This window comes from Mytilus californianus, unplaced genomic scaffold (genome assembly GCF_021869535.1).
Source record: "Mytilus californianus isolate M0D057914Y unplaced genomic scaffold, xbMytCali1.0.p SCAF_4, whole genome shotgun sequence".
Taxonomy (NCBI): domain Eukaryota; kingdom Metazoa; phylum Mollusca; class Bivalvia; order Mytilida; family Mytilidae; genus Mytilus; species Mytilus californianus.
In genome coordinates, this window is record NW_026262690.1 from 7,261,902 (window position 1) to 7,280,526 (window position 18,625).

Sequence of the window (18,625 nt, forward strand, 5' to 3'; positions counted from 1 at the left end):
AGTAAAACTTTATATTTAGGGCTATCAAAATAAAATCAATGGTAGTAAAGCAGCGAGACATTTCAGTGTGTGCACTCTTGTCTCCACTGCAGTTTCTTGGTAGCCCAGTTTACAATTACATTGAGAACACCAAACATGTCTTTGTCCCATTACAGACCCTTTACCTTTTATAAGGATTTCTTCAAATACTTTTCTACAACATGCAACAAAACATATTTTCTTTTAACTTATCAAATCAAAATATGTAACAGAATTAATCAAAGCCACATTAATCTGCATCTCTGTGTTCACTGAAAAATTGTTAATCACGAACTTTCAGTAAAGCAATTTTCTTTTCAGGAATGTTTATCTTTAGCTTAGCAAGTATTTTTAACACATACCAGATTGAAATGTCACCAGAATCATAGTCATAGATCCTTGAAATAGAACTAGTTTTCAATTTTTGGAAAGTCAAAAACTTTCGTAAGGCATCGGCCTCAAACCGGAAGTGACAGACTATCTTACTTTAGGATGTGTGTTCTACTCCTAGATAATGTAGTACTGGTGTTTGACAACTAATTCTAGGAAGATGCTTTTGAAATTTTGAGTTACTTCTATTTTGATTAGCTTACAGTTTGAATTAAAATGTACTGAATGTTCATCAATAATTCAAATAATTCAACTTCATTTTGAAAATGGCTATCACAAACACTACTTCGCTGATCTGCGCTGCGCGGAAAGTAAAATCAATACACCTATTCACAAGACAGCAGTTTCTACGTTATGCTTTTATCGGTATTCCCCAGACATGCGTGAGATCCATATCAAAGGGAGTACTATAATCCCGGTTTCAGGGGTTTCCTTCCGTCCTCCAGTTGAAGAGAATATATATAAATACCGTGTTTAAAATATTTCATGAATGAACATTTTTTGACGCTTACTACGATTTTTACAATGTTTATTAAAGACGTAAAAGCCCGAGTGTATCGAAAGTATCCCGGTATCTCATCTCGGCCCACAACAAACTCGGATTATATTAAACTCCGCCTATTACATAATCGGCATCAGAAAATAGGACTATTAACAAAATTCGTAATTATACTACTTGCTATTATTAAGTCTCCCAAACAAAGTTTGGAGACTTATTGTTTTGCTCAGTTCTTATTATTTTTCTTTTTGAGGTCTATTTAGGGGTATTTTGAGGGGCCAACAGAAGATTTACTATAGAACCCTATGGGATTTATTTTTTTTAAATTTTCAAATGACTATAACTTGAAAACAGTAAGTGATAGACACTCACAGTTTTCAGTTATGACAAAACAAATCAAATGAAATATAGCGGGAGTCCCTCTGGATCAGCCCTACCCCTCCTGTTTGATAACTTGTAAACGGTTGAGATCCCCACCCCTAAACCATATATATTCTTGTATGGGACAATAAAACAAGTCAAATGAAATATAGGGGGAGTCCCTGGGTGTCACCCCCACCCCATCCTATTTTGAGAACTTGTAAACGGTCAAGATCCCTACCCCAAAACCATATATATTCTTGTAGGGACAATAAAACAAATCAAATGAAATAAAAGGCAAGTCCCCTGGGGTCACTCACACCCCCTTCCTGTTTAAGAACTTGTTAACAGTCGAGATCCCCACCCATAAACCATATACATTCTTGTATGGGACAATAAAACAAATCAAATGAAATATAGAGGAAGTCCACAGGGGTCACCCCACCCCCCTTCTTTTTGAAAACTTGTAAACGGTCGAGATCCCCACCCCTAAACCATATATATTCTTGTAAGGGACAATAACACAAGTCAAATGAAATATAGGGGGAGTCCCTGGGTGTCACCCCCACCCCATCCTGTTTTGAGAACTTGTAAACGGTCAAGATCCCCACCCCAAAACCATATATATTCTTGTATGGGACAATAAAACAAATCAAACGAAATAAAAGGCGAATCCCCTGGGGTCACTCCCACCCCCTTCCTGGGAATGACTAATTATGGAAGTTTTGTTTGGGAGACTTGGTAACAGCATCATGTTACAATTATTTCTTGTATTAAGTAATTTTTTTTTAAAGTCGGAAAAAAAGTTAAACACCCAATCTACACATTTACAACCTATTTGAAATATTACACATCTTCCGTTGCAAACTTTCCACAGGTGCTATCCAGCACTTTGATTAGATCACCTGGCTTATAGGCCAGTGTGAGCCATTGCCTTTACTTGGTGTTTGTCGTCGTCCATTAAGTTTTACAAAAACTATCTCCTCTGAAATTCATCGTTAAATTGGCCACAATCATCAATGGGGTATCTAGTTTTTATAATTTGTCCAACAAACATGGCTGCCATGGCTAAAAATAGAACATAGATGACAAATTTCAGCCTGACATAATTATAAATGTGTACAATAGTTATAGAAGAAAAAAGTTCACAATTTCCCAAATAAATAACAACAGTCCTACGTCAATATACTGATTTACTGACATACTAAACTATATAAATTCATTAAAAAGATAGGAAGATATCTTTTTAAAGGTCAAAATGTTCACTTTTTCGATTAAAATGCTAGACTTCTTTAATTAAGAATGTATTTTGAGTAAGAGTTAAATTTTTGTTTTCATTTAGTAAAGTAAAGAGATCTAAAGACAGGACAAAAAGTATTTTATCTAAAAGGTGAATTTGATTTGTGCATGAAAAGGACATTCAAAGAAAATTGAAATCTGTCTTCAGTCAAACTGCAGCACCGACAGCTTTGGTAATTTATTATATTGAATCTAAAAAGGTCATAATTTAGAGTTGAACATGGAGGTCAAAGTCTTTTTAATATATAATGTTTGCCTTATGTTCTCCAACATAACAGTGTTTGGATTGATGGGATCTCTGTTGTAGGGTCATACTTAAATTTGGAGATGGAATCTACATTTCTAATTGCTTTATCAATGTCATTCCATTACCTTATAGTATTGGGATAGGATTTTATTTTGTTTCAGATGAAGGAGACAATAGAAGCATTGTTAGGCCAGTATGATCAGGAGGTTACAGAAAATACCATTGGGGCCATTAATGAGAGAGATGAAGTAAGTACAGAAAGTATACAGAATGTGTCTCAATTAATTTTATAATTGATGTAAGGTTTCTAATGAACATCTTGTACGAATAATTTTTGTATACAGTAAGAAGAAAACCAAACATAGGGCCAATAGTCTTTGGTATTCGGTCAGTTTCATATGCTTGTTTAAGTAATTGAAGAAAATTTGATGCACTAGCTGCGTATTGATATCCAAGATATTTCCACGCTTTTTTCAAATACTTCCATTTCTTTCCTATAGTATTTCGAGGTCAATAATTGTATATTGAGGTCAATAGTTGTATATTAAGTTGTATATTGAGTTGTAAAATAAAGTGTCGAAAATTATTTAATACAACACCTCATGTATAACATAATTGACTTCACTGGTATCTTAAAGTGTTGATATATATAAATAATAGATTTACCTTTAATTACTATTGATTCACACTGTATAAAATTATTCTGTAAATCATGTGTCAAAGCTGAATGATTAATGATTAATAAGATGTATTTTTTTCTAAGAAAAGGCAAAAAATAAAATCTGAATAAAAAATGCAAGCAGGGTATATTTTACTTGTTAAATCAGTGTCCTAAATCATCTGATATTAGTCAATAATTTAGTTTAATTTTGAATACAGGAAATGTATTTTTTCCAATGAAGATATGAACACCAAATTAAACAAAATTTTGTTACTTAATATATTTTCTTGTTGAAAAATTATTAAGTCAAACTTCGATTTAAAGAATATGCTACACCTTCCTGTGCTGTTTCCTTTGTCCATCCATATGTTAAAAAACAGTGCTCCTTTTAAAATTGAAATACTATAAGAATGGTCCAAATAGCTAAAACATTTGCTAGATCACAGCACTGACAGTGCTTTGAATATAAAATTGCATGTAATTAAGTATCTATAAGATGAGGTACCTTTTCAATCTTTTTATACATTTGTTATATCAGAGTTATTGGACTTTTGTCATTGATGATTAAGTTTGCTTACAAAGATATCACAGATTATTATGATATTTTGCACAATCTTAAATTGTATGAAGACAAAATAAATTTTGATTTTATATTGCAAAGGTATGGGACTTTAATCTTTCAACAATTTAGCAACAATTACAAAAAAACTTTAGAAGATGTATCTTTGATGTTCTCTATTTATCATTAATATGATATATGTTCTGTCTCTTTGTAGCTTTTGTACCAGTTAGCTGATGTAAGTAAACTTGACTCCAACAGTATAATAACAGTGCTCAATATTTCTTGTTTCACATTGATAATAGTGTCATATGAATTGCAATATAGCATGACAAAAATTGGCAATGTTTTCAGATTTCCTTTCTTTTTAACAGAAAGTGTAAGAGAAATTGACATTTTTTTGTAAACATGTTATATAGTTTGGTTTTCAAGCTAGAAGCCAATGGTATTCCCACATGTATTCCATATTTTGTCTGAATTGATTGGATATTTGAACAAAAAATTATATTTTCTCTTATTTCCTGATTTTCAATATTAGTCTGGTTTCTGTCTTAATAAAAGAAAATCAAATTATATAATAGGGGGCTATATTGTAATCACCTTGTCTGTCCTTTCGTCTGTTCTTCCATATGTCCAACAAATGTTTTCGTCATACTTTTACCCAGGAATCACAAAACTTTATATTTGATCAGCAGCTTAACAGTGACGAGTTGTTATATGTGGGCACTTTTTGGATCTGTCGGACAACTTCCTGTTTGGTGATACTTGAATGTACTTTAAATTTATTGTGACATATTTCTCCAGTACTACTGAACAGAATAACTTTTTGAATCTGTGCTACGCCATTACTTTGAATTTTTGCAACATGTTGAATGAAAACAAATATTTTTGTCACTGTGACTTTTCAGAAAAGTATTGACAAACAAGAAGTGTACCACAGATTCAAAAAGTCATTCTCTTCACTAGTACTGGAGAAATATGTGACAAAAAATTCAAAGTTCATTCTACATATTGTAAAATTTAAAATATCACCAAACAGGAAGTTCTCTAAAACTACTGTACAGAATTACTTCATATTTGGCCAACAGATTGACAGTGATGACTTGTAATAGCTTTTTGGATCTGTTGGACACCTACTTCCTGCTTTCAGATACTATGAATTGCAAGTTGGGGTATGCTTCACATGACAGCATGTGCATTCTTGTTCAAATATTAAATATTGCTTGTTGTTAGTGGAATACTAATAATTATGGATTCCTCTAAAATGGATGAACCACAAATTTTAAGCGTTCAGCAAAGTTCAAATTACCTAAAGGCTTGAATGCAGAATTTATCAAAACTGTAAAATAAAGTTTCCATGTCAAATGTTAAATTTAGCATGTTTATTAATTAAATGTTTTATTTTTCATGTTTACTGCATAAATTTTGATTTTTAAATGTTATATATAAATTTTATATTGATCATGTTTATGAAATAAATGTTAATATATATTTATCATGTTTGTTAAATAAATGTTATATTTAATTATCATGTTTATTATATAAATGATATATTTTTCAGTGGTTTTCAGCAGATCATTCAGAGTTGGTAAGTATATCTAAGTTGAAATCATGGAAAACATATTTGATTTAATTGCCAATAATGTTATAAAAACTTCTATTACATTTGTTTTACTCCATTGTTATATATTTGCATATCAGAAATCTTTTTATTCTGGAATTGTAATAATAATTCATATGTATTTACTATGCAATGGAACTTATAAGTTCCAAGGCTCCAAAGCTGACTAGAAATTACATTTGAATAAAGGAAATGTTGAATACATATACATCAATAAGACAGCAACCCTAATAACAACAAAAACAAGGACATCTAGAGGTCAAGATAAGGTCTTATGTTATTATGATCAGTGCAACTCTGTCTCAGTTGCCTTATTTGATAATCATGTTACAAAGGTTTGACAACATCATTACAATTTGCTGAAATTTTATAGTATGAATAGTGTGATATAGGCAGAAAGGCAGCAACCAAAGAACACTTATTACAATACCATAAAAGGTATTTTTCATTCTGTACTTGCTAAATAATAGAGAAATCAATGAAGATAGATGTTTATTGTAGGAAGAACTTGATGTTTCCATGAATAAGGAGGAAGAGAATGAACTAGAGTAAGTAACATGGTTATCTGTAATCATAATGATGTTCAAATATTGAGTAAGTAAGGTGAAAGTTATCTGTAATCATAATGATGCTCAAATATTGAGTAAGTAACGTGAAAGTTATCTGTAATCATAATGATGCTCAAATATTGAATAAGTAAGGTGAAAGTTATCTGTAATCATAATGATGCTCAAATATTGAGTAAGTAAGGTGAAAGTTATCTGTAATCATAATGATGCTGAAATATTGAATAAGTAACGTGAAAGTTATCTGTAATCATAATGATGCTGATATATTGCACTATATCAGTTGTCTTAAAAAGAGAATAATATTCGAGATTGTAGTTGGAGGGTAAAATTATTCAATCTGTATGTTTGAATTTGGTAGAAAAAAATGTCAGAATATTGTTCAAGTTCAAATTGAAGGTGGTGTTGATTAATCTAATTTCTTGATGAAAAATAGAATGTACCTTAATTCTTAATATTAGAAATGCTTTAGAAAAAAAGTTTTGATGCATAGTCATTTATATAAAAATAAGGAGATTTGGTATGATTGCCAATGAGACAACTATCCACCAGAGTTCAAACGAAGTAAATGTAAGCAATTATAGGCAACAGTACCGTCTTCAACAATGAGAAAAACCAATACCGTATAGTCAGCTATAAAAGGCCCTGACATGAAAAAACGTGAAACAATTCAAACGAAAAAACTAACAGCCTAATTTATAACAAAACAATTTACGAAAAAACAAATATGACAGACATGAACCACCAACAACAACCATTGAACTACAGGCTCCTGACTTGGGACAGGCACATAAAGAATGTGGCAGGGTTAAATATGTTTGTGAGCGCTCACCCCTCCCTTTAACCTGGGACAGTAGTGTCACAACACAGCATAAGAACAAACTAAAAATCAGTAGCAGTTGACTTAACTCAAAAGATCGAGGCACTTAAACAACTAACATAAAAATGTTATACACAAAGCACCAAAATAAAAGAACTCGTAGTTACTGAAAGCTAGTTCAAAGCCAATTACAACTAATTAAATAAATCATGTTTTCCCAGACTAAAATACCAATCAGTACACATCTAAATGATTTAGTGTAAAAACTTCATAAACAGACTGAGAAATACATGACAATATTCATATTTTACCTGATTACTCTCATTAATTGCTTAGTTAAGGTCACATCTTGCTCAATCAGAACAAACTGACATAACATTGATATTGAAACTTTCATATGACCCCATATTGAATTCATATTTTTGTTACTGTGAATTGATCTACAAAGTTATTCTACATTCAGCAAGGAAAATAAAGGACATGCTTATAAGTAATATTCATAGCAAATCTTGATGAAAGTATTTCAAATATTGTGGCTTCAATTTCCTCATTCACAAAAATTGAAAATATGCCAGATGGTCTGACAAATCAGACAGTTTTGCTGTGGGTCAGACAAAATTATTGGCCATGCAAAGACCCAAATTTCTTGTGATAAAAAAAGTTTGATTCCATATTCAGGTGCGCAGATCAAAATAGAAACAAATTTCAATATTATTTTTGTTGCCACAATCATTTTGATTAAACCTAAAATATTGTATCTGATAGTTTTTTCTGTCAGATGTCATGATTTGTACTATAGAGATTTGAGAAGTTCTTAGAAAACATTACGATTTTGTGTGCTAAATACCTGAGTACTAGCGAGTGTAAATCAGAACTGAATTATACTGATGACAGATTTTTCCTTAGACTTTTTTATGATTGGTTTTGGTCCGTCAGATTGATCACTATGGATTATCTGACTAAATTTAGGACAGTGCTTCTATCAATATCTTGAAGTATATCTTTTATAAAAACAGTAGGAAGAGTTCAAAGAGATCGAAGAATTATATGGAAAAATTCAGAAAAAAGGGAAGCATTTATATTTTTGACCAGGCCCGATTTTGGTGGTATTACATCTAAAAAAGTCTATCCTAATCATTTTGCAAAGAATTCCGCTCAAACCCATGCTAGGGGCCATCTTAAACTTGCAGTGAGGTGAATTTTTTTGGCTCTGTGTTGAAGGCCTCACTGTGACTTTGAGATGAAGAACAGCAATAAAAGCACTTCCTCTGCTTTTTGTATGTTTATTGCTGTGCACGTACTGATTTTGTGTCCATGATTCAATATTATCTGACTTTCTTGATGTTTTTATAAAAGTTTGACATATTGTCTACAATTACTGAAGTCGTGGAAAAAAAATGACTCACTCAAATTAGTTTGTTTACAGTATCCTAGTATTTCTACTGTTTATAATCATGAATGTATATTTACAGTAAAAGCTTCAATGCCACCATTATTACTTTTGAGAAAATGAAACGTGTACAGCAACATCTTAAGAAGGGTAACTTAGATCCCAAGAAACTCCTGGCTTTAGAGAAGTAAGTTTGTATTTCTCCATTATGATTAGGAATGATTAATTATAACTATTTTGATAATACCTATGGATAAACTTGATAATTGAATGGAAAGTATTATTGTAGATACATCAGTATCTGTGAAGTAATAAATTATGTAGATTTCATATGGATTTAAGGTTTCAACAAAATACAAATTTGCTACAGGTTTGTATAAAAAATAATACAATATAAGTATAACATTAATTGAAGCTGGTAATTTCTTTGTTTTCATTGATTGTGTGTGAATAAGAGTGAAATTGTGATTACAAAGGTTTATGGGTATTATTGTATCCGGTCAGGTAACTGATCTGGATGCTGATGGTGCTGTGATTAGATATTTTAGCATGATTCATATCTATCTTTTAAAATGTCATAAGAAAGATGTATTATGAAGTGTATTGATAATGATTGTCTTGTTGACAGGGAGAAAAAGAAATTAGAAATGGACATGGTTAACAATGTCAAGGTCATGCAAAATGGTGAGTATAGTATGTAAAGTGAGTTAAACTAGTATTCATTTCTCTATACTTGGACAATCTTGTCAAAGGCATTGAATATAGAGATTTTTCCTGATCTGTCTATCCATATGTCTTGTTCATACTATGCCATAAAATTGATTTCCATTCAGTAAATTAAGCTAGCCCTAACAAAATCATTAGAAATGAATAAGTTGTTAACAACCTTTAATGACAAATTTATGTTTATATGAACATTTGTCATTCCAGAGATATCTTCATTCATGTTTAGGAAACTTACAAATTTAAAGTCTTCTGCTTAATAACTTGAATATCCTTGAATGAAATCATTTGAAACTTAAAGAAAAAGTTTTAAAAGAACTAATAAACACAGGTCAATATATAATTTGACACATTTTACAAATTACTTTGTTTTAGCAATGTGACCTTTGATAAGGTAGAAAATAGTATTATTTTAGGTTTCTTCTCATCAAATGTAACATAAAGCTAGGAACAGGTTGATTTGAAATGTCATGTATTACACAGTTTGTTGTTTAAGTAAGTTATGATTCTTAATATATTTCAAAAAAACAAAATTTTAGGTTTCTGTTCAATTCAATAACAACTGTAGCAATGTAAATAGAATCTATCACTAGCAAAAGAGAGATCAGCTGGATTTAGTGCTTTCTTGTTGTCTTGAAGCTTTTTGTCATGGGCTTACTTATTATTTGGTTATAAGTTCTTAATGATTTAAATTGAACATGGTATGGTATTGACAACCAGTGAAAGTTTAAAGAGTTATTATGACCATCAATGTAATTTTTTGGGGGTTTGTTTAGATTGGACTTGCTAACTTATTTATTATTAAATTATTGTTCTTATTATTGTTAATCTTTAAACACTTTTAGAATCGCAATTTAAACCAATTATAATGATTGTATTTACCAGTTATTTAATTGCAGTAAGTGTCCAGTCTATGCCTGGCAGCGGAGATACAGACCCAGTACCATGGAAAAATGCTGCTGACCAAATTGTTGCCATGTTAAATCAAGTACGCTTGGAAGGAAATGAAGGTGAAGTGAAATATATGTTGATGGTTCTATGATCATTCACTTTCCCCTGGAAATTAAAGGATGAAATTGCATTTCTTCTTTGTAAAAAATCTGACTTGTTAGCCTAAGCAGTATGTCATTATGGAGTTTAGAAGTGCTAATCTAAAATGTTTATGGTATATATTTGTTGAGATTATATGGGAGAGTTTTGAGATCTTAAAAAAACTAGTTAACGGTAACCCTTTCACATATTTATATGCCTGTCCCATGCTAGTAAGTTATTCAGTGGTGGTCTTCCGTCATTTCTTGATGTTTTTATACCCTACTAATGTTGATGAAGGCTACATGTTTACCCTTAGATATCATTTGGTTATTTTTGTTGTTGGGTTGTCTTATATCCAACATCTCCTTTATTTATTATATGGAAGTAATGCCTCTTGGAAATATTGTAATGGAGGTTATGCCTAATGAAAAATAAATTACACCAATAACAATTTTCAATCAAATTAAAAGTCAGGGTAAATTTGAAATATTTAAATTCCCCTTGTGGAATTAAGATTAATGGCCAGAAATAGACAGAACATACTAAAGGGAAAAACCATAGAGTAATGAAAAATCAACAAAGCCATGGCAAAAGAGAGAAATGATGGAAAAAAGACAAACAACAGTCAATAAAGCACTATTCAGAAAACTATACTGAGCAACACAAACATCAAACAAAATGGGGATGATCTCAGGTGCAGATCTTGTTACTTGAAAATATGTGTTACATTTAATGCCTTGTTAAGGTTCTTACTTTTACCGTTCTTGCTGAATGTGATAAATTTTACTCTGATTTTTCTGTGTGGTAATTTTCCATGGCATGCTAATATACTGAGATGGATTTACCAGTCATTTAGAGTGTGAATACAATGATGTCATAAGCAGGAATAGTAACAAAAAGATTGTCTATGGTCTTTCAAACTAGAGAAAGTTTCTTGAGTACATCTCAACTCCGGGCTTTCACTATTCAATAAGATTGTAGCTGAGAAACTCCCTCTTACTTTCTGTACCATAAATAATCTATAATCTCACCCTGGATGGATTTTGATAAGATAGATTTGCAAAGATTATATTATAAACAATACCTCATGCCCATGATTTGGTGTTTTAGCTAGAATCACATAAATTTTGATTGAAGTCACTACTGCTACTGCTTTCTGCGTTCATCACGTAGATTTTACACATAAAATGGACAAGAAATGAATATGCTGTATCAATTTATGACACAAAATCACTACATAGACAAATGTCTTGAGTAACTACATCAAGCAGTGGCAGACATTTAAATGCTGCTCTTATATATTGTTTAGATAAGATACTGATTATATGGCCTTCTATGGATAATACACTGATTATATGGCCTTTTATTGATAATACACTGATTCAATGGCCTTCTATGGATAATACACTGATTCTATGGCCTTCTATGGATAATACACTGATTCTATGGCCTTCTATGGATAATACACTGATTCTATGGCCTTCTATGGAAAATGCACTGATTATATGGCTTTTTATTGATAATACACTGATTCTATGACCTTCTATGGATAATACACTGATTCTATGGCCTTCTATGGATTATACACTGATTATATGGCTTTTTATTGATAATACACTAATTATATGGTCTTCTATGGATAATACACAGGGATCTCCATGACTTGTTAGCTCACCTGGCCCAAAGGGCCACGTGAGCTTTTCTCATCACTTGGCGTCCGTCGTCGTCCGTCGTCGTTAACTTTTACAAAAATCTTCTCCTCTGAAACTACTTGGCCAAATTAAACCAAACTTGGCCACAATCATTATTGGGGTATATAGTTTAAAAAATGTGTCCGGTGACCTGGCAAACGAACCAAGATGGCCGCCATGGCTAAAAATAGAACATAGGGGTAAAATGTAGATTTTGGCTTATATCTCTGAAACCAAAGCATTTAGAGCAAATCTGACAGAGTAAAATTGTTTATCAGGTCAAGATCTATCTGCTCCGAAATTTTCAGATGAATCGGACAACCCGTTGTTGGGTTGCTGCCCCTGAATTGGTAATTTTAAGGAAATTTTGCCGTTTTTGGTTATTATCTTGAAAATTATTATAGATAGAGATAAACTGTAAACAGCAATAATGTTCATCAAAGTAAGATCTACAAATAAGTCAACTTGACCAAAATGGTCAGTTGACCCCTTAAGGAGTTATTGCCCTTTATAGTCCATATTTAACCATTTTTCGTAAATTTTTGTAATCTTTTACAAAAATCTTCTCCTCTGAAACTACTAAGACAAATTTAACCAAACTTGTCCACAATCATCATAAGGGTATCTAGTTTAAAAGATGTGTCCGATGACCCTGCCAGCGAACCAAGATGGCCGTCATGGCTAAAAAATAGTACATAGGGTAAAATGCAGTTTTTTGCTCATATCTCTGAAACCAAAGCATTTAGAGCAAATCTGACGAGAAAAAAATTGTTCATTAGGTGTACATCTATCTGCCCTGAAATTTTCAGACCAATCAGGCAACATGTTGTTGGGTTGCTGACCCTGAATTGGTAATTTTAAGAAAATTTTGCAGCTTTTGGTTATAATCTTGAATATTATTATAGATAAGAGATAAACTGTAAACAGCAATAATATACAGCAAAGTAAGATCTACAAATAAGTCAACATGACCAAAATTGTCAATTGACCCCTTAAGGAGTTATTGCCCTTTATAGTCAATTTTTTACAATTTTCCTAAATTTTGTAAATTTTTGTAAATTTTTACAAAATATTTTCCACTGTAACTACTGGGCCAAGTTCATTATAGATAGAGATAATTGTAAGCAGCAAGAATGTTCAGTAAAGTAAGATCTATAAACACATCACCATCACCAAAACACAATTTTGTCATGAATCCATCTGTGTCCTTTGTTTAATATGCACATAGACCAAGGTGAGCGACACAGGCTCTTTAGAGCCTCTAGTTTTATTATGGCGCACCGCCATTGTTAAATTATCTTCCGCCATCATCAAATGATACCCACCATCGTTAAATCATCTTCCCCCATCGTCAAATGATCTCTGCAATTGATGAAAAACTGCACTATGATTGAATGGGGTAGTATGAAAACAATGTAATTTGTGTTTTCGTTTTGCTAGCCGCCACCGCCATTTTTGTTAGGAATTATAATCAATTGCATGTAATTGCATTGCCCCTATTGTATTATAATTCAAAGGGTCTTTCTGATTACTGTTTTAACTCTCTAAGTGATATCCGGCTTAAGATCACTAATCACTTGTACAGGTAGTTCGAGACATCTGTCAGGAGAACTTGAACACTTAATCAAGAGAGATGATTAATTGCATTATTTAATTACTTTTCAGCAAATGCTGATGAAAATTTAGATTAAAAACACCATTTTAGTTCAATTACAAAGAAAAAAGTTTAACAAAATTTTGTATCGTAATTTCGAATTCATTTCATAGTTTACAATTAAATTAATACATCTGGTTTACATTCAGAATAGAAAGATGCATGCTGCATGGTCTATTACAGTGGAATATCAATTTTATGTCCTTAAAACCATTTCAGTTTTTAACCTTTTGCCCTCCATAAATCTGTATTCAATGTTTTACAAAAACGGGTACAAAACTTCTTGTTGTTGATGCTGCAAATCATCGTGACTTCTGGATTGAATTTGACACCTACTACGGGGGTGTTTAACTGAGAAAAACAATCTCCACATTTAAGTCCTAACAAAATTACCAAAATAGCGAGAAAACGACTCTGGGAACCTTCTGATAGGAAAAAACTTTGACATTAAGTAGCAGCTGAATTTTTGTTAACCTTGATGCCATGCAAGCTTGACCTTGGAATTGTTACAAATGACAATTAATGAAAATATTGGTAATTCTATAATAAATTGATTATAATAAACAATATATCAGTCTTTTCACTATTCCCTACAATGAAATGTAAGAATAAAATATATTCGATCACAACACGCATGGTTTTATCCTGGTTAGAGTTCCTCCATTGTTAAATTTTCATCCATGGAGATCCCTGAATACACTGTTTCTATGACCTATAGATAATACACCGATTCTATGACCTTCTATGGATAATACACTGATGCTATGACCTTCTATGGATAATAAACTGATTCTATGGCCTTTTATGGATAAAACACTGGTTCGATGGTCTTCTAAGGATAATACACTGTTTCTATGACCTTCTATGGATAATACCCTGTTTCTATGACCCTCTATGGATAATACACTGATTCTATGGCCTTCTATGGATAAAACACTAATTATATGGTATCTATGGATAATGCTCTGATTCTATGGCCTTTTATGGATAAAACACTGATTCTATGGGCTTCTATAGGTAATACACTGATTCTATGGCCTTCTATGTATAATGCACTGATTCTATGACCTTCTATGGATAATGCTCTGATTCTATGGACTTTTATGGATAACACACTGATTCTATGGTCTTCTTTGGATAATATTTCAATATTTTCAATATTTATTGTAAAGCAACGCTCAGACACATATATGTGTAACATGAGGTAAATATACAATAATAAACATGATTTATAATACAATGGTAACATTTAAAAACAAAAACAAATAAAAATTCATACAAATCAATATACATGTCACAATAAGTTATTTAGCTTTCTAATAAAAGATGACACCTGTCTATATAAATTAACATTGCAATAAGATAACATAACAGATAATTTCTGCTTGCTGTTTCTATTGTCTTCTATGGATAATACACTGATTATATGACCTTCTATGGATAATGCACTGATTCTATGACCTTCTATGGATAATGCTCTGATTCTATGGCCTTTTATGGATAAAACACTGATTCTATGGTCTTCTATGGATAATACACTGATTCTATGGCCTTCTATGGATAATGCACTGATTCTATGATCTTCTATGGATAATGCTCTGATTCTATGACCTTCTATGGATAAAATACTGGTTATATGGTCTTCTATGGATAAAACACTGATTATATGGCCTTCTATGGATAATACACTGATTCTATGACCTTCTATGGATAATGCACTGATTCTATGACCTTCTATGGATAATGCTCTGATTCTATGGCCTTTTATGGATAAAACACTGATTCTATGGTCTTCTATGGATAATACACTGATTCTATGGCCTTCTATGGATAATGCACTGATTCTATGATCTTCTATGGATAATGCTCTGATTCTATGACCTTCTATGGATAATACACTGATTCTATGGCCTTCTATGGATAATACACTGATTCAATGGCCTTCTATACCCTACTCATACTTGAAGTAATGCATCAAATCCTAATATTTTTTAGAGTTGATTAATCTTAGTGCACATTTGAAAGATTTGATGAAAAATTTAGAAAAGCAGCAAAAACAGGTTAAAAGGTAAGCATATTAAGGAAATTAATTAGATTCAAATTGAACTTAGAAAAAAACAACTGAGAAAAATGAGAAGAACCAAAAACTTGTTTTTAAAGGGAGTCACAGCAATTTGTAATGACATCAGATTTAAAAGGAAATAAGGGTTTTCCATGATGGTCAACCATTTCCGAAAGTATGCAAAAAACAGGAAATAGGCATCTTCCTTGGTGGTCAATCATTTGCCAAAGTATGCAAAAAACAGGAAATAGGGGTCTTCCTTGTTGGTTAACAATTTCCAAAAAGTATGCAAAAAACAGGAAAAAGAGGTCTTCCATGATGGTCAATATTTGCCAAAGTATGCAAAGAAACATAATATAGGGGTCTTCCTTGGTGGTCAATCATTTCCCAAAGTATGCAGAAAAAAAAAAGGAAATATGGGTCTTCCTTGTTTGTTAACAATTTTCAAAAGCATGCAAAAAATGGGAAGTAGGGGTATTTAATGATGGTCAACCATTTCCCTAAGTGTGCAAAAAAGGAAATTGGGGTCTTCCATGAAGATCAACCATTTCCAGAAGTATGCAAAAAGAAAGAAATAAGGGACTTCCATGATGGTCAACCATTTCCCAAAGTATGCCTAATAAAGAAACCAAGAAAAAGAGATTTTCCATGATGATCATTCATTCCCCAAATTACGTTAAAGAACAGGAAATGGTGGTCTTCCATGAAGATCAACCATTTCCTGAAGTATGCAAAAATAGTATTTAAAATATTTTTTGTACATTGAAACTTACTGAATATTGTATAAATAACATGTATACTACTTTGTGCATGACACAAGTTTCTAGGAAAACCTTCATCTGGAGACCAAATCTTTGGAAAGCCAAAACTTCAAAACATTTGCGAACATTAAAACTAAAGCAGCCTAAACAGGACAGTTTAAGTAAACTAAATTAGGTCAGCTTTGTCTCAGGGATTGTCAACCTTAGTTAATGAATGGGAAATTTGCAGACAAAAGGTTTTGTTTAAATATAAAATGAGACTTTTCATCAAACATGAACTTTGCATACTGGGAATTTCTTATTAATCTTTTATCATTTCAGTCTGCAAGCCGATATAAAAAGGGAGAAAAAGGTAAGTACATGTACAAATGTTGATAAAACAGAAAACATAGAAAAAGGGACGTCATAATCCATACACACTTTAACAAAAGAGAAAAGTAAATTCATTGTAAAGGCATATATATGACATTGAATAAACCAGAAATAAGTGTGTCATTGAATAGACTCAGCAATCAAATATTTTCTTTATTATAAAAAGCATTAATGGCAATATAAGTGACTTTCTATCGGTCAAAAGTTGCAAACCTTAAATATTTTCACTAAAATCACCTACATGTATGAACAATGCGTGTAAGACTCTTGGCTAAAGAGTTATTCTACTGAACTGATGGCTATCACAACAAAATGATGAAATGTCAAATTTTATAACAACTGAAACATACAGCAGGACTTCTTATTTATACAGTCATAAAGGAAATAAATGCTACATTTGAAAGATCATTAAGTAGTCTGGAAAAAGATTGGACTCGAGTAGCTTATATTTATGTTTTTGATGTATATTGTGTATTTCTAAAAGTGTTCACTGCCTTTTGTTTTAAGTATTTTGTAGAATGACCAACAGCACAATTGTTGTGGTAATGTATGATATATTTTATCTTTGCTTGTAAGACCAGTGCTCTGTGGTAAAGAAATTCATACCTGCCAACTTTTCACAATCTCCAAGGGAGATTTTAAGCACAAGAATACCTCTTGCATCTCTTATACATGTCATAAGTGCTTTCAAATAATTATTAGAATATATATTTTATGGTTTTAAATGAATATATTTGGACTAAAATGTTTTTTTTCCCGACTCCTTTCAATGTCTCTTTTGCCTGTTTGGTTTATCTGAAAGAGGTCAAAAAGTCAACACCTCTCTTGGAGGAGTCTCCAATAATATATTCAAGGAAAGATGGCAGGTTTGTAAAAGTTGGAACAGAAATTTGAAAGACTTCAGAATATTATTACCTTTTAGGAAATTTCCACATCTATTATTTGGACAAGATTTTGAAGAAAGATAGAAAATTCTAAACAGAGCTCTGTTCTAACAATTCAAATTACTAACATTATTTCCTCCAGCCACCATTGTCTCATGACATTATACATGATATAATAATACATTCCCTATGTAGACCCTTCAGAAGCCACCCTTTCTTATAAAGTAAATTCAGAGACTATCCATTTCTTATCAAGTACTTTTAGAGGCTATCCCTTTCTTATAAAGTCTCTTTAGAGGATATCCATTTCTCATAAAGTCTATTCAGAGGCCATCTTTTTCTTTAATCCCTAAAGGGACTATTGCTTTCTTATAAAAGTCCCTTCTAAGGCTATCCATTTCTTATAAAGTCATTTCAAAGGCTACCCCTTTCTTATAAAGTCCCTTCAGAGGCTATCCCCTTCTTATAAAGGCCCTTCAGAGACTATCCATTTCTGATAAAGGACCTTCAGAGGCTATCCGTTTCTTATAAATACCCTTCCAGTGGTATCCCTTTTTTATAAAGTCCCTTTAAATGATATCCATTTCTCATAAAATCCCATCAAAGGCCATCTATTTATTTAACTCCCTTAAGGGGCTATCCCATTCTTATAAAGTCCCTTCAGAGGCCATCCATTTCTCATTAAGTCCCTTCAGAGGCTACAACATTCTTAGAAAGGCCTTTCATAGGCCATCAATTTCTTATAAAGACCCTTCAGAGGCTATCCATTTCTGATAAAAAAAAACCTTCAGAGAGTCCATCCCATTCTAGAGACTTTACATGTCTTATAAAGTCCTTTCAGAGGCCACTCTTTCTTATAAAGTCCCTTCAGAGGCCATCCATTTCTTATTAAGTCCCTTCAGAGGCCATCCATTTCTTATTAAGTCCCTTCAGAGGCCATCCATTTCTTATTAAGTCCCTTCAGAGGCCATCCATTTCTTATTAAGTCCCTTCAGAGGCCATCCCTTTCTTATTAC

General features: G+C 32.0%; 1 protein-coding gene and 1 long non-coding RNA gene across 2 annotated transcripts; both read left to right on the plus strand.

The window, feature by feature from the left end:
* The first annotated feature begins 2,980 nt into the window (after positions 1-2,980).
* LOC127737391 (uncharacterized) lies at positions 2,981-6,202 on the plus strand. Its single transcript, XR_007999476.1, has 4 exons — positions 2,981-3,061; positions 4,251-4,271; positions 5,595-5,621; positions 6,156-6,202. It is a non-coding gene; the product is annotated as an uncharacterized LOC127737391 (long non-coding RNA).
* A 2,316-nt stretch (positions 6,203-8,518) lies between these two features.
* On the plus strand, positions 8,519-16,810 carry LOC127737390 (uncharacterized). Its single transcript, XM_052248037.1, has 5 exons — positions 8,519-8,617; positions 9,059-9,114; positions 10,053-10,163; positions 15,526-15,598; positions 16,675-16,810. The coding sequence occupies exons 1-5, from the start codon at positions 8,550-8,552 to the stop codon at positions 16,760-16,762; spliced, it is 396 nt and encodes a 131-aa protein (XP_052103997.1). The 5' UTR covers positions 8,519-8,549; the 3' UTR covers positions 16,763-16,810.
* Positions 16,811-18,625: the final 1,815 nt, after the last annotated feature.

What these genes read in the sequence shown, in the direction of transcription:
- LOC127737390 (XM_052248037.1), top strand. Translation starts at nt 8,550, where the DNA reads ATGAAACGTGTACAGCAACATCTTAAGAAGGGTAACTTAGATCCCAAG. An exon ending in AAACTCCTGGCTTTAGAGAA is followed by an intron (nt 8,618 to 9,058) that starts GTAAGTTTGTAT and finishes TCTTGTTGACAG; the next exon opens with GGAGAAAAAGAAATTAGAAA. An exon ending in ACGCTTGGAAGGAAATGAAG is followed by an intron (nt 10,164 to 15,525) that starts GTGAAGTGAAAT and finishes AATATTTTTTAG; the next exon opens with AGTTGATTAATCTTAGTGCA.